Below are 21,962 nucleotides of genomic sequence, written 5' to 3'. Positions count from 1 at the left end.
CACAGCACCACTTCCGGCCTTTTCTGTGTATGTGGTGCTGAGGAATCGAACCCAGGGCTTCATGCACGCTAGGCGAGCGCTCTACCGCTAGGCCACATTCCCAGCCCTGGATTGAATTCTTCTGTGCAGGAAAACATAGCTGGCTGGTGACCACAAGTCCACTCCAGACAGAAAATGGGCAACTTTGACCCCAAATCACACCACGGGGGAGAGGGGTACAGAATTCACCACCTCATTCCAATTGAGTGGCTGCACCTCTGATTTCTTAGCTTCACAACAAAAAGCAGCCTTCAGAGAAGCCGGAGGAAGGTTTTTAGAGGGGAAGGGGGACACTCCCCCCAAAAGTAAGACTATTCCGTAGCACAGACAGGTACTCAAACCGAAGACCTGTTGTGGTCTGCTGAAATACTCAAGGGCATCGCCCTTTCTGGGGGTCCGACGCAGACCCTCGATAAACAGGCACGGAATCAAATTCTACTGCCACGGCTAAAGGGGGCCGAGTGAGCACTAAACACCGAGATTTTTCTTATCAATGCCACCGCCTAAGCCCTGGGAGCTAAAATGATCTGTCTTAAGTCGAAGCTCGCCAGGAACGGCCCAGGCCGCTGGCATCCCGTTTGCTTGTGCAAAGCAGTGGCAATGGCGCAGAAGTGGTTATTTCCTCTAAGTTGCTTAAACGGTTTAGGGTCGGAAGGCTCGAAGAACCACGGCAACGAGATGAGGTACAAACCCAAACCAAAGCAGTGAGAGGGAGAGGGGAAAATGGCTTCCCCTATGTTTTAGCTCCTTCATGAGAATGAACCCCAAAGCAGGTTCAAATATTCGCAATGAATGGATTCTTCTCCCTGGAAAAATGACAATGAAGTTTGTGTTGTTCAGTTAAGGAGGGAGGGAGGGAGGGAGGGAGGGAGAAGGCCCTGCATGCACAGCCTCTAACTCGGGGGCCCAGTACCCAGCGCTGGTTAATAAGATCAACCGGGCTGGCACCCCCACTTTCTCCCTGGCTCTCCCTCTCTCCTTGACTGCTCCCCCTGCAGACAGAAGCCATGTTCTAGGACTCTGCCACGCTGTGCCTCCCCCCAGGCGACCCTGAGACTGGAGAAGCCCAAGTGGAAGAAATGGGGGCTGGAAGCAGGCCTCGGTGGTAGGAGGGCGTCTGGCCAGCTAGTGCAGGGCCCCCAGTTCCAAGCCCAGCCCCCACAGTCCCCCAACGAGGTCTGATTCCCCAAACCTCGGGAATCGGAGGGCACCCACCGACGGAGAGCAGCCCCCACCTGGGACGGGACAGAAGGCACAGGGAGATTTCTGAAGGGAAGAGAACGCACCCCGTGGCTCCGGCTCCCCGCCCTCCAAATAAACCAAGTGCCATTTCGCCAGCCTCCGATGAAAGGAAAATCCTTTGCCGCTTGCTCGCCGGCACAAAACCTAAGGCCGAGTCTCCTGGCTTTCCAAAACAAAACAGAAACCCCAACAAACTAAAACCACCAAGCCCAATTTCCATTGCTCTTCACGAGGCCCGGGCTGGCTGTGGTTAATCGCCACCAAGTGAACCCCTAAATTTTCCAAATCACGGCACCTTCACTTTTACAAGATCAGATAACCGGACTCTCTGTACTGCTTACCCATTTGAGACTTTTTCTAACTCTGGTTCTATTTCTACACAAACCCGAGCCACTTAAATTTCTTCTACTTCTGCAAAATTTTTCTTCTAAAGTTGAACATTTGCTTTTTCCCCCCCCCTCCCAGCCCCCCCCAAGCTCTTTTGCTTTTCCATTTGCCATTTGCTATTTTAATCACCAAGGTTGCCCCTGTTTGATTTGGCTGCCTCCATTTCCCTCTCATTTTGGTCTTTTTCTGTATTTAATTTTACATCTCAGCTCTTTGGTTTCCTACCCTGAGCCCCAAGAAAAACCTTTTTCTTCTGTACCAGAACTCGGGGTCCTGTGCCTTGCTTGGCCGTTTCATTCAAAGCTGGCACTTGAGCCACAGCTCCACTCCTAGCCTCTTGCTGGTGAACTGGAGATAAGAGTCCCCTCGGCCTCTCCTGCCTGGGCTGGCCTCATCCTCCTGTGTAGTGAGGACCACAGACATGCACACCGGCGTCCATCACGTGTGCATCCATTTCCTCCCACGTGCAACCCCTCAATGCACCTATGTCCACGGGACCCACGGCAGGCCAGGCCCGGGGCGGCGACCACCTCCGTACGGCAGGACTTGGAGCCCCAGGTCTCTACCATCGAGATGCGACCATTCAACCTGGTTTTCTCGGGAAGGAAGCAAAGGCAGGCTTTCCAGGCCTTGCTCCATCTCCAAGGATGGCTGGTGCTGCAAGTCTGGAAACCCTTCATTTTCTCTCTCCTCTCCTTTCCCCCCCATCTTCCCCAAAGACCTTGCCTCACCCCTAAAATCCTAACTCACTGAGGAACGCCACGTCTGCAGGACAAGTGCCCAGAGAGACGGCAGTGCTCCAGGCCGAGCCTTGCAGCGTCCACACAGAAGCCAGGTAACCGGAAGGGGCGTGGCACTGAGGGGCGTGGCCACCAAGGACATGCGGTGGTGGGCGTGGCTCGGGCAGGGGCGTGGCCTCCCGGTGGTAGAGAACTTACTCGCCAAGGAAGGGCAAGGTCCTGAACTGAGGGCTCATCATAGCCCAAGGCCAGGTTGTGGGATGATGGGAGATGGTTTCAAAGCCATCCGGGATGAAAAATCCAGGAGACTCTTACTTCTAACCAGCAAAAAGCTGGCAGTGGGGCTGTGGTTTGGGTGGTGAAGCGCTAGCCCACCACAAAAGCTCAGGGACAGCGCCCAGGCTCTGAGTTCACGCCCCAGAACCAGTCTCCTACCTCTCCCCCGCCCCTCCTCCCCCACTCCCCCCAAAAAAGACTCAGGCCTTCACTCCCCAGGTCTGCGGATTTCACCTCATTTCTCTCCGTAACTGTGTCAGCTCTGACGACTAGGCCATTCCGGGACAATAGACTGTAATGAAGGTCCTGTTCCCACAAACGTTCTGGAATCTTATGAAAATATTTCTCTAGGAGATCAGTATCTTGGATTAGTTTTGCTTTATTTCTAAAATCAATCAATGTCAAAGGCCTCATTGTCAGTTTTATATTTAAACATATTCCACATTCCTGGGCAGATCTGAAGCACAGTTAACCAGGCATGTTCCCTTTCTATGCGTTTCTTCTGTGTTGGTAGGAAATTATGTAACCGGCTACACCCAGGCGAAAGGAGGCAGTGGAGACGGGAAGGGAATCCGACGGTCCTAGCGTCCTGGGTCTTCAGCTGTTCATTGTTCAAAAGACACACGGTACGGTGAATTAAACCAGAGGACTCTGAGATCGTCTACCCACGTGGCCTTCTCCAGTGACCGTGACACCCCAGACCCCAAGATGAAGACGGTCCCCAGCTCAGGGTGGCAGAATCGGGGCATAGGAGTGGGGGGGGTGAGGGTGGGAAGCACCAAAAGGAAGACACCTGGGACCCAGGTTGGGCCAGACACCCTCACGTAGCCGTGATAACGGAAGCTAGGAGATGCAAGTCTCAGTTTTCTTCTTTGGGAAATAAGAACACAGACACGGGTCTCATGGACTTATACAAAGACAGTCAAACATGGAAAGTGCCTGATATTCAGCATGCTGAGTGCCAGTTACTTTCTGCTTCCCACCTTCTGTAATAGAAATTCTCTCTCTCTCTCTCTCTCCCCCACCCCCAGTTGTCAGGGCATGGGTGCTATCCCTGAGCTTTTTTGCTCAAAGCTAGTAGTACTCTACCATCTGAGCCACAGCTCCACTTCTAGCTTTTTATAAATTTATTGGAGATAAGAGTCTCATGAAAAGCTGACACTGGAGGATCACACCTATAATCCTAGCTTTTCAGGGGGCTGAAATCTGAGGATGGTGGTTTGAAGCCAACCAGAGCAGGAAAATCTGTATGACTCTTATTTCTAATAATAGAAAACGCTGGAAGTGGTGCTGTGGCTCAAGAGGTAGAATGCTAGCCTTGAGCAAAAGGATTTGAGGAATAGTGACCAGGCCCAGAGTTCAAGCCTTAGGGCTGGCAAAACACAAACGAACAGAAAGCTTCATGGACTTTCCTGCCCCAGCTGGCTTTGAACCACAATCCTTGGATCTCCGCCTGTTGATTAGCTAGGATTACACGTGTGAGCCACCAATGCCAAGGCTAGCTTTGAAGATTTATTTTCCACACAATCTTATCATCAACAATAATCTCACAGTTACATAAGAAAAACTGTGCTAAGCAGAAAGATACCTCGGCGAGGTTCATGGACTGGAAGGCACAATGTCGTTAATTCATCTTCAGTTATCTGCGCTGATCTTCCTGGAGTTTACCTGAGTGCATTTCTACCTGCATCAATGAAACCACTGCCAGAACCCCCAAAGCTCTTCTTTGCAGAAAGAGCAAAACACAACTCTATAATTCATACAGAATTACAAAGGATCCTGCATGGACAAAACAGTTCTTGGGGCTGAAAAGCAAAGCTGGAGGCTTCCCCTTTCCTGACTTCAGAAACATATTACAAAGCTACTGCAAAAAAAAAAAAATACTGTGGCACTGGAATAAAGACAGACATACCGGGCCAACGGGTGAAAGGAGAAGCTCTTCAATAGAGGGTTCCGGGAAGATTGGATTTCCCCAAGCAAAAGAATGATGTTTGACTCTTAGATTACATCACGTACAGAAATGCACTGTAGAAGAATTAACTACCTAACAATGAGACCTGAAACTGCAAAACACCTTGAGGAACACCTAGGGGAAGAGCTCCGTGACGTCGGGTCTAGTGAGGACATTCTCTTGGTTATAAGGATGAAAGCTGAGGCAGTTCAAGGAAACCATAGACCGATGAGATTACCTCAACTCAAGCACTTCTGCCCAGCACAGAAAACAACAGAGTGAACAGAGTTTAAAAAAAAAAAAAAAAAAGGGGCTGGGGATATAGCCTAGTGGCAAGAGTGCCTGCCTCGGATACACGAGGCCCTAGGTTCGATTCCCAGCACCACATATACAGAAAACGGCCAGAAGCGGCGCTGTGGCTCAAGTGGTAGAGTGCTAGCCTTGAGCGGGAGGAAGCCAGGGACAGTGCTCAGGCCCTGAGTACAAGGCCCAGGACTGGCCAAAAAAAAAAAAAAAAAAAAAAAAAGGCAAACCAAACAGTGGGAGAAAATACCTCCGTGCGTGTGGGAAGGGTTCATACCCAAACATACACAGCGTTCCTACAAATCAACAGTCGCAATGGAGCCATCCAACCTCAACATGCGCAAAGGAGAGGCCAGGCCCAGGGTTCACACCCACAGTCCAGGCTCCACGGACGCACAGGAAGGAGGATCCAAGTCGGAGGCTGGCTGTGGGCAGAAGCAAAAATAAAGGGGAAAAGGGTGAAAGGCTTGGATTCAAGCAGTTAAACTGCCTGCCTAGTACAGAAAAAGCCTCAGTTCTAAACCCAATGTTGGAAAAAAAAAAAAAAAAAAGAAAGAAAGAAAGAGAAGAAAGAACAATGGGAAAAAAAGAAAGAAAGAAAGAAAGAGAAGAAAGAACAATGGGAAAAAAAAAGAAAGAAAGAGAAGAAAGAACAATGGAGAAGGACTTAGCCATTTCTTCAAAGAAGATCTTGAAACGGCCCATAAGTAAATGGAAAGGTGTTTTTTTTTTTTTTAAAAATGTTAATATCACAGAAATGCAAGTTAAAACCACAATCGTGTCACAGCTGGATTGATGCTGCAAACACCACATCAACCAGAACGCAGGACGGGAGCCGTGCCTCAGTGCTAGGTTGTTGAGCACGTGCAAGAGCTCTAGGTTTGATCTCCTGCATGCAAATAAACCAGACAAAATAAGACCAAAAGAAAAAAAAATCCACAACAGCAACCACATTTTGAGTGAAGATTTGGGGGATCCTTGTACGCTGGAAGTTCAACCAATGTAGAAAACAACGGAGCCGTTGCTCAGAATTGAAGAACGGAACTCTCCTGACTCAACAGAACAAAACAAAAACCAAACCCAAGCACGACTGACAGATGACTGGGTAAAGAGAATGCGGTACAGACAGACGATGGAACAGACTGGGCCTGAGAGAGAGAGAGAGGGAGGGAGAGAGAGGGGGGAGGGAGAGAGAGGGAGAGGCTGTCAGAGGCTGGGAAGTGGCTGGCATGGAATGATGACACTGTGGTAAAGGGAAACAAGCCAGTCACTGAAATGACGATCGCAACCTGATTTCCCTCAAGTAGGAGACTTAACGTAGCCAAACTCTTAGCAAGTGCAGTGCGGTCACGGGGCCAGGGCCTACCCAGGCCCGGGGGGTGGGGGTGGGGGTGGCGGTGCTCTATGGCTGCAGGGCTTCGGTTTGGGTCCCGGAGTTCCTGTGGCACGCAGATGCTTGTGGTAACGCCGCCGCTCAGAGACGACAAAGGTGGTTGCTTTTATGCCGATTTTTTTTTTTGAAAATTAGAAACTGGAAAGAAAGCCGGGCACCGGTGGCTCGCGCCTGTCATCCTAGCTACTCAGGAGGCTGGGATCTGAGGACCATGGTTCAAAGCCAGCCCGGGCACAAAAGTCCATTGAGACGCTGATCTCCAATGAACCACCAGGAAACCGGAAGTGGCTCTGTGGCTCAAAGTGGTAGAGCACTAGCCTGGAGCAAAAGAGCTCAGGGACAGCGCCCAGGCCCCAAGTTCAAGCCCCATTACTGGGGGGGGGGGGGAAGGTGGGACAGGAAAGAGCTAGAGATGTAGAACTGAGACAGGAGGAGATGCCCATCAAGTTGCCTCGCTAGAAGTTACCGCATGGGAAGTTCGCTGCGTGGCATGTGTCCTGTGTCTCTATGGAGAGTTTCGTGGAAGACTGAGTAGTGTGATCTTGAGCTTGGAGGCCATACTGCCCCAGGTCACCTGCAACCTGGTAGCTGGGCTCAGGACTCCTTGGAGGTGGAGACTGGCAGGGTCAAGGTCTGGGGCGAGGCCTGGGGGGCCCCGGGGGTGAGGCCCAAGCCCCATGGTCACAGGAGGAAGAAAGGGAGGATTTCAAACAGACCAGACTAAAGAAGAGCAGCACCCGGGGCCAGGAAGGGGGGCGGCGGGGAAAGGCCATGGGTCTTTTATTAAAAAAAATTAAGAAAGCAAGTAGAGAAACAATATAACATTGTTCCCTACCTACAAACAGCAAGACATCGGGATCACACACGCAAGGACACCTGGAGTGGAAAAATGTGAAGTATTCCAGAGTGCCCTGCGGGCCTTTGGACCCCGCGGGGAGGTTCTGTGGGTCTCCACTTGCAGGGGACCCTCAAATGTGAGCCTTTCTAATCAGGGGAGAAAATAATCAGCTTTCTCAGGAAGGATGGATTGTCCCCTTGGAAAGCATGATAAATGAGGCCGCCGCCCCGGTGGGTTGGTCCCGCCCCTTCAGAAAGCCGCACTGTCAATCAGAAACAGGGCAGTCACTGGTTTTAAAAAAAACAACACGACGCAACCCTTCCATTCCAGTAACGTGAGGTTTCTCCATCACCAGCCCCATGTGGTCCAGCGAAGACACGCAGCTCCCTCACTGAGAGGCACCTGACCTCTGCTTGTAAAGACTCCCCCCCCCCCGTGGGTGTGGCTCAGGTGGTAGCAGGCTTGCCCAGGCAAGCACAAGGCCCTGAGTTCGAATCCCAACGTAGTCGAAGAAGTCCCCTTTCCTTTGAACTTGCACCCAAACACATCCAATCTCTTCCTTTGAAAACCTCACTGGCACGGACCACACCTGTCTTTCTACCAGCTGTATTAGGGGGAGGGTTTGCAAAGCGATGTAGTTCTCACCCACAGAGCCGCGAACCCCTCCTCTCCATCAAAGCCCACGGTGAACCGCGCTGCCGAGGCCCGAGCACCCCTGAACGCCAGCCCCACTCTCTCTCCTTCCTTCTTCCTTCCTTCCTTCCTTCCTTCCTTCCTTCCTTCCTTCCTTCCTTCCTTTCTTTCTTTCCTTTTTAGTCAGTCATGGGACTTGAACTCAGGGCCTGGGCACTGTCCCTGAGCTCTTTTGCTCAAGGCTACCATTCTACCACTCTGAGCCACAGCGCCGCTTCTGGTTTTTCTGGTGGTTCACTGGACATTAAAGTCTCCTGGAGGGGGCTGGGAATATGGCCTAGTGGCAAGAGTGCTTGTCTCCTAGACATGAAGCCCCGGGTTCAATTCCCCAGCACCACATATATAGAAAATGGCCAGAAGTGGCGCTGTGGCTCAGGTGGCAGAGTGCTAGCCTTGAGCAAAAAGAAGAAGCCAGGGACAGTGCTCAGGCCCTGAGTCCAAGGCCCAGGACTGGCCAAAAAATAATAATAATAAAAAAGTCTCCTGGACTTCCTGCCTGGGCTGGCTTTGAACCGCGATCCCCTATTCTTTCCAGGACGCTGATGAACATCAAATCCAAGAGGAAGGCCACCTGTCTCTCACTTCGGATGGGGAAGCTGGACCTAAAATTCCCCTGGGCACTGCCAATCACAACGGAACGTGACTGTAAAGTGGGGGGGGGGTCTTTGGGAAGTGGGGGTCCTGGCAGGAAGGAGAAGAAGAGCAATGAGGTACGAGAACCAAAAAGCACCTGTTTTCCGCTACGAAAATCACACAATGAAACTCCTTGTGCTATACTTGTACTGCTCGTATTCGTCGTAAAAATGATCAAGAACACAACCTATTAGGAGAAATCCTCAGAGTCGACCGGTTAGCGGCACAGACAGACCGTCTTTTGTTGGTCAGCTAAATTGAAACCAGCCCCGGTGATGGGCTGGAGGGACAGGGGCTCTGTGGAGTACCGTGTGGTCAGCTCTTCCCAGGATTAAACTTGATCACCGTAGCCAGAACCAGAGGCTACAGGACATGCGCTACAAGCTTACCAGCTATGCTGGGCGCCAGTGGCTCACGCCTGTCATCCCAGCTACTCAGGAAGCTGAGATCTGAGGATGGCGGTTCAAAGCCAGCCCGGGCAGGAAGTCCGTGAGACTCCTGTCTCTAGTAAACCAGAAGTGAATGTGTGGCTCAAGTAGTAGAGTACCAGCACTGATCAGAAAAAGCTCAAGCACCGCGCCCAGGCCCTGAGTTCAAGCCCCAGTACTGGCATACACACACACACACACGCACACACACAGAGTGAGGGTAAATAAAGCCAGGACAGCTACAAAGCAGTTGACTGGAGTGCACTCTTACAGCACGTTACAGCAGCTCTAACTCTAGTCAGAAAGGCCGAGGGCAGTGATCGGCAAGGCCCGGTCCAAGTTCAGGCCCAGCCTCGCCTGTTCCCATCCCTTCTGGCTTCTGCAAAACAGGTTAGCTCTGCTCCATCTTGATTTAAGATTCTTCCCGCTGTGTCGGGGCGCCATCTCGTGGCGTGTTGAGGTAACTGCAGGCCGCGGAGGGCACTCGAGACTTTCTAGAAGGCTTTTCATTGATTACCTTGAGGTCCTGGGGGCAGGGCTACATCTAGCACACGAGGCACCTGTGCTGTCTTTTTATTTATTTATTTTTCCTCTTTGTCAGTATTGGGGCTTGAATTCAGGGCCTCATGTTCGCTTAGCTTGCTTGCTGGGCTGGCGCTCTGCCAGGTGAACCATACCTCCACCTTGGTTTCTTGCTGGTTATTTTACAGATAAGAGGCCCACGGGGGCTGGGGATATGGCCTAGTGGTAGAGTGCCCGCCTCGTATACATGGAACCCTGGGTTCGATTCCCCAGCACCCCATATATAGAAAAAGCCAGAAGTGGCGCTGTGGCTCAAGTGGTAGAGTGCTAGCCTTGAGCAAAAAGAAGCCAGGGACAGTGCTCAGGCCCTGAGTTGAAGCCCCAGGACTGACGCGCGTGCGCGCATACACATACACATACACACATACACACATACACACATACACACATACACACACACACACACACACACACACGTCGCAGTCTGTCATCTGGCCAGCACCCTGCCAGGGCCTTCGATCTCATTCGGCCCTGGTCTCCTGGCCGCTCCTGGCCGCCACCTCAGATGAGGCCGGGCACCCCCCCCTCCCCGCCCAAACCCAGGTTCTGGCCAGAGACACCAGCCCAGCCGTCCCTCACCGTGCTGGACGACAGCCACGCCCAGATCTTCCCCCAGGGCAGAATCTCACAAACGTCCCAAGGCACGGCCATCAGGGGAACCTGCTTACACCAGGCTCGGGAAGACCCGGAGCCAGGGGTACTGAGCTAAAAGCACCACCCAGGATGGGGCAGTAGCGAGTCTGGGGTCTGCACACTGCGTGTAGGGAGCCGTGAGCAGCGCCTCTGAACCCCATGCCCGGCTTTGGGTCTGTCTCGTCTGTGGGGAGCCTGGAATGAAACGATCGGCCTTTCCTGTACTATGGCTGTGATTTCAGCCTGCAACACTAGGTGTCAGTCCCAGCTGGTTCTAGAAAGCCCGTTCCTCAGCGTCCTTCCCAGGGCAGAACGGTAGCCAGGTTACTCCGCCCCACAGGGACTTGTTTCTTGGAGGGGGGGTGTGGGGTTGTACACGAGATCGATCCCAGGGCCTCACACTTGCTAGACAGGCGCTTTACCACCTGAGCCACACCTCCATCCCCAGCCTGAAGCAGAGTGATTTCGTCTGTAAAGGCAGACATGCAACAAGAGGACACGGGGTTCCACCAAAGGGCGGCAGGGAGCCCCCCACAGCCATTCCGAGGGGATCGGTGTCCACGCGAAGATAGGACTTCAGCTCTTACCTCTGAAGGTCACACCCAATGCACACGCACTGTGCAGCGGCTAGAAAGAGACCGGACGCCCCCAAACCAAAAGGTGCTGCTGGTCACAGCAGTAGGTGATACACACACACACACAACACATACATGCACACATGGACACACAGATGCATGCACACAATGCATACGTGCACACGTGTACACACACGCACACTTACACTGAGGTTCTGCTGGGTCCAGTTGTGACACACACACGTTGGGAGTTGAAAATCAGACCCTTGGATTCGTGATCCGTTCCGTCCCTGGGGACCCGGAGAGGACGTTCACGGAGACTCAGTCCAGAACATTCTTAGCCACAATCGGGACTAGCAGCACTTTCTTCCAGGAGAGTGTAAAGATGAAATATGAGCAAAGTACATGGGACAAGTGGCCAATGTCACCTCGTTCAGCGATGGGTTCAGGCGGGGGAAATTGCTGGGGTCCCTAGAAAATCCAACGTGAGGATGGCACCGCCCATTTGATGGGGGGCAGGCATTCATACAGCAGTCTCCCCGGCTTCCCCTCCCCCCCCCAAAGCCAACAACTGCAAGAAGCCCTAGGCTGGGCTTTCCCAGAACTGTCCTAATTGCTGCTACTATGGCGATTATTATTATTAGTCAGTCACCGGGCCAACCCCATACCGGGGGAGGGGGGCTTCTATCGCTTTCAAAATGTAAGTGCGCGCGCGTGAGCGTGCGTGCGTGCGCACGCCTGTGTAGACAGCGTGATGCAGTTGAACCGAATCTCAAAGTACATACACACACACACACGCGCGCGCGCGGCTGTCCCACAGGGAGGCTCAAAGGAGGTCCATTAGGATTGCTCAGTCACCATAATGGCAGCACCGAGGAAGGAGAGAAGAGTAAAATCGAACCCACGCGTGGAAACCACGAGTGGAGGCGCTGGAAGGAAACGCAAGCTTGGCCCAACACCATGAAGAAGGGGAGACCTTCATTCATGGAGAGACGGGAGAGGGAGGAGGGAGGAGGGAGGAGGGAGGAGGGAGGAGGGAGGAGGGAGGAGGGAGGAGGGAGGAGGCCAGGCTGGAGGCCTGGGCTGTGGCGCCCGCTCTAACCCCTGGGGCCTTCCGTCCAGGCCCAGCATCCTCCGATTTGATGTTCTCAAAGCCGGGGTGCCTCTGGACAGACTGCAGGAGGCCCGGGGCGTGGAGAGGCCTCTGTTTAAAGGACAAAGCACTTGCTTTTGGAAGTCCGCCTCCCCGGGGTGGGGGGAGATGCCACGTCCTTCTTACGTGGCCTTCCACGTGCCACGGGTTCGTGGACAGCGCCAGCAATGCCGGGCCCACAGCCCCACACCCCAGCCAGACTGCGGCAGCCCCCGAGGAACACCTGGCGGTGACCGCCATTCACGCCACGGCGGGAGTCCCGAACCCAAGGCCCAGGGCTCGCGATCTCCCGGCAGCCACAGAGCCACGGATCGGATGCTTCCTCGCGGCTGCCCGGCCCTCCCTTGTGGGTGTCTGCGTCCCATTCTTGCCATCCATGCGGCCAGGCGTTCCTGGGGCTGAGCCATTCCGCGAGGGGCCCGCGGTGACCCCAGATGGGACCACGCTCACCTTGCACTGGCCCGCCACGCAGATGGCCACGCCGTCCTGGTCGCACGGGGTGCCGTCGATCACCTTCTCCGCCTGCCGGACGTAGAAGCGGTAGCCCGAGGCCTGGCAGTTGAGCTCGCACTTGCGGCTGCCCTTTCCTAGCAGGAAGGAGAGATGCCAGGTCAGTCCCCCGCAGGGCAGGGCCCCCCCCCCACGACGCCCCACGCCCGAGGGGGGTCTCCGCACATCACGGCCGACAGACGCGGCCACGGGCACATCGGGAAGTGTCCCCTTCCCTTAGCTGTGCCCCCACAAATCGACTTGGTCTCTACGCCCTCGAGGTGTTTGACAATCACGCTCTCCTTCAAGATGTAAAAGACGGAAGATGCCATTGGATTTCCCATGGCCGGGGGTTAGGGATGAGATTGTACATTGATCTATTTGTGCTGGTCCTGGGCCTTGAACTCAGGGCCCGAGCACTGTCCCTGGCTTCTTTTTGCTCAAGGCTAGCACTCTGCCACTTGAGCCACAGCACCACTTCTGGCCATTTTCTGTATATGTGGTGCTGAGGAATCGAACCCAGGGCTTCATGTATATGAGGCGAGCACTCTTGCCACTAGGCCACATTCCCAGCTTGGGTGTTTACTCTGTAAGGCACTTCCCCCAGACTGTATTTTTTCCAGGACAAATGTGTGGTAAGGGATTGCTTTCAGGGGGTGTCAAACTCTGCTCTGGAAACGAACACAAAAACAAAGCGAGAAAAAGAAAACCTAGGAAAATGCGAGGAAAGGAGAGGGGCAGGACGCGTGCTCAGCTCTTCCCTGTTCTGGGAGAGGAAAGGTGGTCGGTGCATTCCATTAGAGAAGCTACGGCGCCAACGTGCACAGCCTCATCCCACCCAGCTCTGCCCGCCTACCACCCCGCCACCCGCCCCTGCCCTGGGAGCCTTGCTCAACTGTCTTCAGAGGCTCGGCTTGAGCAGGGTGCCCTTGGCTACTCAGGAGGCTGAGATCTGAGGATCGCAGTTCAAAGCCAGCCCAGGCAGGAAAGGCCACGAGACGCTTATCTCCAACGAACCACCAGAGAACCGGAAGTGGCGCAATGTGGCAGAGCGCTAGCCTTGAGCCGAAGAGCTCAGGAGCAACGCCTGGGCCCTGAGTTCAAACTCCACGACTGATTTAATAATAATAATAAAAAGACTTAGGTTGAACTATCCCTGGCACGGACTTAAACCCGGCTCTAACCGTGAGCACAGCGTCTGACTGTGTCTCCAACTCTCCTGATGCCGTTGGTCGGTCCCCGGGGGCCTGGGAATCTGCATTCTCAAAAACTCTGGCTTGTGGCGTGCGCACTGCCTGAACTCGTGACTCCACGCCCCTCGTGGCACAGCCGGACTCTGGCCAAGTTCCTCCTCGGCCTCCCCCGGGGGCAAGTTTCCCGCTCCTCTCCTGTCCCAGGAAATCGAGAGCTGGGAAAAGTAACTGAAAACAAATGTCGCTATGGAAAAGGAGGAAAAAAAAAAAAAAGGCCACTACGCCACTGACAACCCTGGAAGGTTACGTTAGGACGGGTCGACGGGTCCATCCTAACACGTTACGATCGAACAAACTATCAAGCCGGGGTTTGAGTGGGCGGGAGGCCACGGAGACGCCGTCCTTGCCGGGGGAGGAACGGCCACGGGGCGGGCGCACGTCCCACGACCCCGAGACAAACCCTCCTGCGCGGGTGCCGCCGGGCCGCGTCTGCCACCTCGGGCTGCAGAAGGAGAGGAGCGGTCAGTACCGTGGCTCCCGCCCGTCACCCCGGCTGCCCAGGAGGCTGAGGCCCGAGGACCGTGGTTTCCAGCCGGGCTGCACAGGAAAAGCCGGCGAGACTCTCGTCTCTAACGAGCCACCCAGCAGCCGGAAGGGGAGCCGTGGCTCAAGCGGCGGAGCGCCAGCCTCGAGTGGAACAGCTCTGGGATGGTGCCCCGTCGGGGTCTTTAGCCACCGCCCCCCCAACCAGGCTCCCCGACCCACGGGAGAGACGGGGAAGGCACGCCCCGACCGACGAGCCAAGGAAGGAGAAGGGCCGGCAGGCCGCCCGCACCCAGCCCTCCCTCACCGGAGGACAATCAGACGGCCTGGGAGTCAAGTCGGCGCGAGCTCTCGTTTACTGGGGAAGTGCGTGCCACTAATATAAGGCACAGGAGCCAATCAGGTCTAAGATCGGCAGGAAGGGGAGGGGTGTAAGGGGAGGCACCAGCTGTCCATCAAAGGTGGAAGAGCCGGGGGTCACCGCCCACAGAGCCGCCTCCGGGTTATCACCCAAGACACTCGTAGCAGCTGCGCGTTGTTGTTAGGCGCCGCCATCTTAGCCACACGGTGGCCCCAAGACTGAGACACAGGCGGGGCCGGCTAGTTGACTTCCAGGTGTGCCCCACAAGGCCTAGGCCCTGAGTTCAAGGCCCTGTATTGGGATACACACACACAAGCAGGAGGAGGAGGGGGAGGGGGAGGAGGAGGGAGGAGAGGAGGAGGAGGAGGAGGAGGAGGAGGACGGGGAGGAAGATCGTCACCGTCATCATCGCCTGAAGCTGAGCCCGGATGAGGAGCAGCCGCACCTCAGCAACACCAGGCGGTGTCTGGATCTTCATCGGTTTTTAGGAATGATCGGTGGATGCCTGCCGGTGCCCGTGTGTGCGTGTGTAAGCACGTGCCGTGTGTTGACGTGTGCATGCGCATGTGTGTACTCGGGCCCCGGCTTTGCCCTCTTGCTCTGCAGGCAGGACACGATCCACCCCAGTCTACACGGCCTGCGGGAGGAAAACACAGAGGGCACCCCCGCACCGGGGGGAGGGGGGGCTCTCGAGCCTGGGCAGGCCGCCTCCCACCCCCATTGAAGGGGATGAATGCGAGCTAATCCCCGGGGAGCCTGGCTTTCAAAGATGTCACCCCGCCCCGCTGGCCAGCTGCAAGCTCCTTTTGTGTGTGGTGTGCGGTGTTTTCCCCAGAGACAAAGGAGACTGGGGACGACTGGGAAACCCACGTTTTCTTGTGGTGGCATGAGAAGTTGGGGGGCAGGCTGGCTCCCTGTCAAAGGAGGGTGGGGGAGGGCACGGCGGGGTTTGGGGGAGGGGACCGCACTGGAACCTAACTGGGCTGGAACTCGGGCGGAGAGACAGGGTGGTATGGTATTGGGGGCCAGGGGCAGACGGGTGGAGGGGAAGGGTGGGGCTCACTGAGGCGGGGGGGGGGGGGGGGGGGGGGGGGGAGGGGAGCCCTGCCAGCATTTCCACTCCGGTGGAAGGGCAGGCAAAGAGGCGCTGGCTAGACCGTCACCAAACCACCTGGCAGCTCCAGGGCCCGTGGATGGGGGTGGCCGTGGTGGGGGGGGGCGTTCTGCACAGTCCTGCCCCGGGATTAAGTTCTTCTGGACTCCCTGAGACCACTGGCCGCTGAACAGTGCCTTTCTTTGCTTCAAGGCTGGTGCTCGACCACCTGGGCCATGCCCTAAGATGTATGCTTTATTTTAGTGGTGGTGATTTATGTACAACGAGGCACAGGGAGTTTGTGTTCCAGTCTTGGGTTTTACTGAGATACTTCCAGTGCACGTGTGCGTGTGCGTGTGTGTGCGTGTGTGCGTGTGCGCACACCCTGGTCCTGGGTGCTGTCCCTGAGCGTTTTTTTTTATCACTGGAGCCACAGCTCCACTTCCGGCTTTCTGGTGGCTCATTGGGTGGAGATGAGAGTCTCACAGATGTTCCCGCCTGGGCTGGCTTCGAACTTGCGACCCTCGGATCTCAGCCTCCTGAGCAGCTCAATGGCCAGGCGTGAGCCCCTGGCACCTGGCCCGAGCACAGTTTTGAGCTGTCAGCCCAGGATGCATGCGATCCCCCAAAGCAGGTAACTCCTGGTGGCCACATAACCAAGGCCTCCACCTCCCCCAGGAGAGAGGAACTCGAGGTGCTGGGGGAGAAACAGAAGATCAAAAGCCAAGTCCCGACATCCCGGGCCGGCGGCTGCCTGGGGTCCCGACCTGGGGCCCTGGCCTCAGTCAGCTTGAACCCAGAGGAATCTGACGGAAGAATCCTGAGAATCTCCAGGATGGTTCTTCTAAACTGGGGGGGGGGGGGGGGGGGGGAGGGGAGGGCTGGGGATATGGCCTAGTGGCAAGAGTGCCTGCCTCGGATACACGAGGCCCTAGGTTCGATTCCCCAGCATCACATATACAGAAAACGGCCAGAAGCGGCGCTGTGGCTCAAGTGGCAGAGTGCTAGCCTTGAGCGGGAAGAAGCCAGGGACAGTGCTCAGGCTCAGGCCCAAGGACAGTCCAAGGCCCAGGACTGGCCAAAAAATAAATAAATAAATAAACTAGGGGGGGGGGAGACACAACTGAGACTCCCCCCCACCGGAGGGGCGGTGCCTGCCCACAGCCCACGGGTAGTGTCCTGCGTGGTGTGGCGGGGGGGGGGGGAGACCCCCACGGCTCTGGGGTTGTCAGATCCGGCCGTCTTCCCACTGACCACCCACCCACCGGCTCCCAGAATTGACCCTGAGCGTTGAACATCTGGGAGAGCCGACCTCCATCTTCCCGAGACGAATCGGGTGAGTTTTGAGTTCTTTGGGCAGAAAATGGGGAAGAAAAACAAACTAGACAGACGACAGACAGACAGATATACATGTAGACATAGTCATATAGAGATGTGGGTAGATAGGTAGATAGATGAGATCTGCCTACCATCTATCATCTGTCCTCACCTATATCCACCTATCTAGCATTTACTTAGTGATCTCTAACGTCTGTCTCTATCATCTGTCTGCCTCTACCATCTATCTCTATTGTCTATCTATCCATCTCTATCACCTATCTACCTCTAACATCTCTCTCTATTGTCTCTATTACCTATACATCCCTAACATCTATCTCTAACATCTGTCTGTCTCTATCATCTGTCTATCATCTGTCTATCTCTGAGCACGCACGCATGCACGCACACACACACACGCACACACACACACTACCCCCTCACTCTCAGGCTGGCCTGTCTGTAACTAGTCACTCTATAAACCACAACTGATGCTTTCCTCCGGGTTGGTTTGGAGCCAGACGATCAGCAAAGCGCGGCACCCAGGGCGGGTCCGAGAAGGTTCCCCTGACGGGGGGGGGGGGGGGGGGGTCACCCAGACAACACCGGCTGTCGCGGCCCCTGCCCAGCAGCTGGAGTTGCTGTTGTTCTCATTGTGCAGATGAGTTCTGCAGAGCCCGGCTCTTCAGCGCTGAAAACACTCGGCAAAGGCCTCGGAACGGACGGCGGCGTTCCTTAAAGAAACCAAAACACAAAGCCCCCGAGGGACTGTGCCCACGCCACCCCAGCAGGGAGACCCCACGGCAGCCTCCCAGCTCCGAGCGCCGGGCCTGGGTCTCGCACAAAGTTGCCTTTCTGCAAGAGTTCCTGCCTTCGTTTCCTGTAAGTGGACACCAAACAGATACACACACCCGCAGTTTACCGAGAAAGACCTTCCCGCTCTCTTGCGGGGCGCTGGTGGGGCCCTTTACCCACCCTGGCCGCTTCTTCCCAATGCGGGGGGCCTGAGGCCCGTCCCCAAGCCTGTCCCTCCACCTTGAAGCTGTCTGGCCGGAGCGGGGCGGGGGTGCGTGTCTGTTTTCCTTGGGCTGGCAGTCCTTTCAACTATGACCTTTACAGCCTCAACTCTATTTGGCAAACTGTCCAATAACTGCCTGCTTTGTTTCTGATTGTTTGTTTGGTGGGGGAGCGGTCGTGGGGCTTGAACTCAGGGCCTGAGCTTCTTTTGCTCAAGGCTGGCACTCTACCACTTTCAGCCACAGCTCCACTTCTGGTTTCCTGGCGGTTCACTGGAGATGAGTCTCACGGACTTTCTTGCCCAGGCTGGCTTCGAACCCAAATCCTTAGGTCTCAGCCTCCTGAGTAGCTGGGATGGCAGGCGAAAGCTCATATTGGTGGTCAGGTGTAAGGGGAGCCTGCGGGACGCCCCCCCCCGGCCCCCCAAGGGCACGAGGACCCCTCAGCACCAGGGTGAAGCCAGCTCTTGAAAGCCAAGTGCCCCCCCCCCACGCACCTGTAACCGGGATTCCTAAAGCTCGGCACATCTTTGCCCCCGGCCCCCGATTCTTCCTAATGCTCCTGCGTGCCCCCCCCAAAAAAGGTGGCAGCTGGAGAACGGAAGCTCCGCCTCCCGTGGCGCGGTGGCCCGTGGCCTCCTCTCTCCGTGGCTCGCCCATCGCTCCAGCGTCTCGCCCCATCTCTTCCCTTGCCCGATGCCAGGAGCGAGGCTGAGGAGCTGAGCTGGCCTTCTGGAAACATCCCACCCTCTCCAGCCATCCGGAAGGCGCCTTGCTCCACGGGGAGACGTGGGGACGATTTTCCGGGGAAGAAAGGCATCGTGGAAGGCGCTCTTCCTGGGGAGGCGGCGGGGGGCGGGGGGGTCACGTTTTACAGCTCTGAGCCTCTCGTCCATTGTCTTCAGCTGAGCTACTTTTACGACCCTATAAATCGCTATAAATCCGCAGGAACCAGACAAGGATGCAAGTGAATGTCAGAGGAGATGCAAGTACAATCAAACCCGCCTGGCCGGGTTGACGGAGCCAGATCCCCTGTGCACGTCTCCACGCCTCTCCCTGATGGCATACACCACGTCCCCTGGGAACGAGCGACCTAAGTAAAGCCCGGGACACGGGCCCAGCGAGGACAGAGCTCTGAGTTCAAATCCTAGCACCGCTACCCAAACACCACCACCACCACCACCACCACCACCACCACCACCACCACCACCACCACAAAAAGCAGGTGGTAGCCAAACCTCAGCCTGACTGGGCACAGGAGAGCGTCGGGGTCGCCGGAGGAGCTGGGCCTGCCCCCCCCGCTGCCCCCCACCATGTTCCCACAGGCCGGTCAGCGCTGGCCAGCCGGGAAAGGAGGCAAAGCCCAAAGAGAGAGGCCGGGGAAGCATCAACTCTGTCCCACCGCGAGTCCGCCCCACGGGAACGCGCCCTGAGCCCTGTCCTGTGGTCAGATTGTTCTGGAAGCCACAGAAGGGCAGAGTGCAGCGTTTAGGGCCCTCCTGCCTCTTCAGAGGCAGCTTTTGTGTGTGTGTGTGGGGGGGGGGAACAAACGCATTGAGAAGTGGCAGAAGGAGCTGAGCCCGGCAAAAAGCTGGGCGGAAAAGCCCAGCATTGGAGAGACATGGAGTTCCTTGACACTGACCAGGAACACCGTGCCCGTGCCCTTGGCAAATGGATCTGTGGCTCTGAAAGGCGTAGGAAGGCATAAAAACAGCCCAGGCGCCCGCCCTCCCTCCTTTCCTCCCTTCTCCCTGAATTCTGAACGAACCCCACCCAGACAGAGCACGGAGCCCCTCCTCCCTCCCCCTCCCCTCTCCCCCCTCCCACGTTGGGATATTCTTAGCAAGGGCCTATAGTCAAACCGAGTCGAGCTTCGTAACACTTAAGTTAATGGACCTCAGCTTGTTTTTGGCATCAAAATTCACCTTTTTTTTTTTTTTGGTGCTTTGCAACTTATATAATTATAGGACCTGAACTCCATCACCCCAAGCGAGGCCAGGAAAACACTGTAAATGTGCTCGCTGGAATAAAATATAGATGGGGAGATTTAATTATCACGTGACCCTCGCCTTTTACACCAACGGCACGTCAGCACTTCCTTAAACCCATTTGCATGACGTTAAAATTAATGGTCTGGAAAACTCAGGCTCCTGGGGACCCGGCGTAACCTTCTCCCTGCCCCCACCTCCTCCTGCCCATCACCAGGGCGGTGAGCACCAGGCCTCTGAGGACACCAGCTGAATGCCGATGCCCAGGCCCACCCAGACCTCCTGGATCCGAATCCACAGGGCCACTTGAAACCATGCACCGGAGCTCGAGAAGGGTGGTCTGAGGGAGGGCGGGTGGGGGGTGGGAGCCGGAGTTTACACCTGTCATCCCAGCTACTCAGGAGGCAGAGATCTGAGGAGCATGGTTTGAGGCCAAGCCAGGCAAGAAGAGTCAGTGAGACTCTGATTGCCAGTGAACCAGCAAAAAGCTGGCAGTGGCGCTGTGGCTCAAGTGGTAGAGCGCCAGCCCCGGGGTACAAAAGCTCAGGGACAGCACCGAGGCCCTGAGTTCAAGCCTCGAGACGAACACAATTTAAAAAAACAACAAAGGAGAAAGGAAGAAAAGAAGGGGGGTCTTGGGAAATGTTCTGCCTGGACTGGCCTAGAACCATGACCCCCCCCCCCCCGCACCTCAGCTGGGGTGGCGGGCGTGAGCAGGGGGACCAGGTTCTGAGCTCCCTTCTCCTCCATCCGTCACGTGGGCCCCCTGGTTCCCGTGGCAACCTGCCCCCACCCCTGCCCAAAGCAGAGTCCGAGATTCCACCCGCGGTGCTATTTTTAAACTCCAAGAAGGAAAATGGAATTTTGTGGAGATCAAAAGAGAGCCTCTCCCTCTCCCTCGCTCGGAGTCCCTGCCTCCCTCCCTCCCCCCTCCCTCCCCTCTCTCCCTCCGTCCTCCATCCTCCCCTCCCTCCCTCCTTCCCTCGTCTACGAGATGCTTGCGACAGTGACCTTCGCCTACTGTCAACAGTGAACGGTCGGCGGTGGTCCCGGAGTCATTTTTATTTGTTTCTTGGCTTTCAACTAGATTCTTTGAATTCTTCATACGGGACTCACGCTATTTTAGAAAAGAGCAGTGGGCACTGAGGCCGTTATTCTCAAAGAAATGCACAAATAAAATCCCCCTAAGTGCACATAAACCAGGAGGGAGGATCGGAGGCCTTCGAGAAGGGAGGGAGAGATGGGAGAGACTACACACCCACACCAGGACCTGAGGACGGAGTCTGCCCTTCCGCTCCCCTGCACAAGGGAACCCCTCGGGGAAGTCTCCAGAAGGCCATGGAAAGCCCAAGCACTTGCTGGGAGCCGGCGGCTCGCACACCTGTCGTCCTAGCTACTCAGGAGGCTGAGATCTGGGGATCTGAGTTCAAAGCCAGCCTGGCCAGTAAACGTCCACGGGGAGACTCTTATCTCCAGTGAACCAGCAAAACAGCCCAGAAGTGGAGCTGCGGCTCACGGGGGAGCGCGCCGGCCGTGAGGGCAAAGGCCAAGCGGGATGGGGAGCACAGACTGAGACCTGCCACTCAGGGGCCGCTCCCCCCCCCCCCCCACCATGTCCCTAACAGCCCGCCCCGGCCCCGGCCCCTCGTGCACAGGGTGATCTCGGGTGGAAATCCGGCCTCGTCCTCAGACGTGAGGCCTGCACGGGGCCGCAGGGCTGCATTGCACCAGGCAAGGCCACGCGGGCCCGGGCTCGGCTCATCCACCCCGACCCCCTTCCACGCCCAGGACAGGCATCACTAATCAATCACCAGATCCTTTTCCTTTGCTCCTCTGAAAGAGGTTTTCGCCCAGACTCTGTGACACAATATGAGATTTGCTTTTGACGTGGTGGGGGGGTGGCGGTCTTGAAAGCACGTGTTGTTGTAGACATGTTCCCATTTCATGTCTTTTATTTATTTTCCTTGTGGCTTGCTTGTTTATTTTCACGGTACTGGTGACTGAATTCAGGACCGTGCGCTCTGCCGTTTGAGCCACAGAATTTCAGATAGGATCTCACACCTCCACCTACCAGGTAGCCAGGACTACAGGCATGT

The 21,962-nt window shown here is 55.9% G+C and overlaps 1 protein-coding gene across 1 annotated transcript in view; it reads right to left on the bottom strand.

Annotated features, from left to right (window-relative positions):
- Thsd4 (thrombospondin type 1 domain containing 4) overlaps positions 1-21,962 on the bottom strand; it is a 252,433-nt gene that overhangs the window by 164,455 nt on the left and 66,016 nt on the right. Inside the window, exon 6 of the mRNA XM_048369064.1 lies at positions 12,317-12,453. Coding sequence (XP_048225021.1) covers positions 12,317-12,453 — 137 coding nt within the window. The remainder of the gene's footprint in view (positions 1-12,316; positions 12,454-21,962) is intronic.

The sequence above is a fragment of the Perognathus longimembris genome, chromosome 20, assembly GCF_023159225.1.
Source record: "Perognathus longimembris pacificus isolate PPM17 chromosome 20, ASM2315922v1, whole genome shotgun sequence".
NCBI lineage: Eukaryota > Metazoa > Chordata > Mammalia > Rodentia > Heteromyidae > Perognathus > Perognathus longimembris.
The sequence above is the reverse complement of the archived record's forward strand: the minus strand, read 5'-3'. Positions and strand labels throughout refer to the sequence as shown.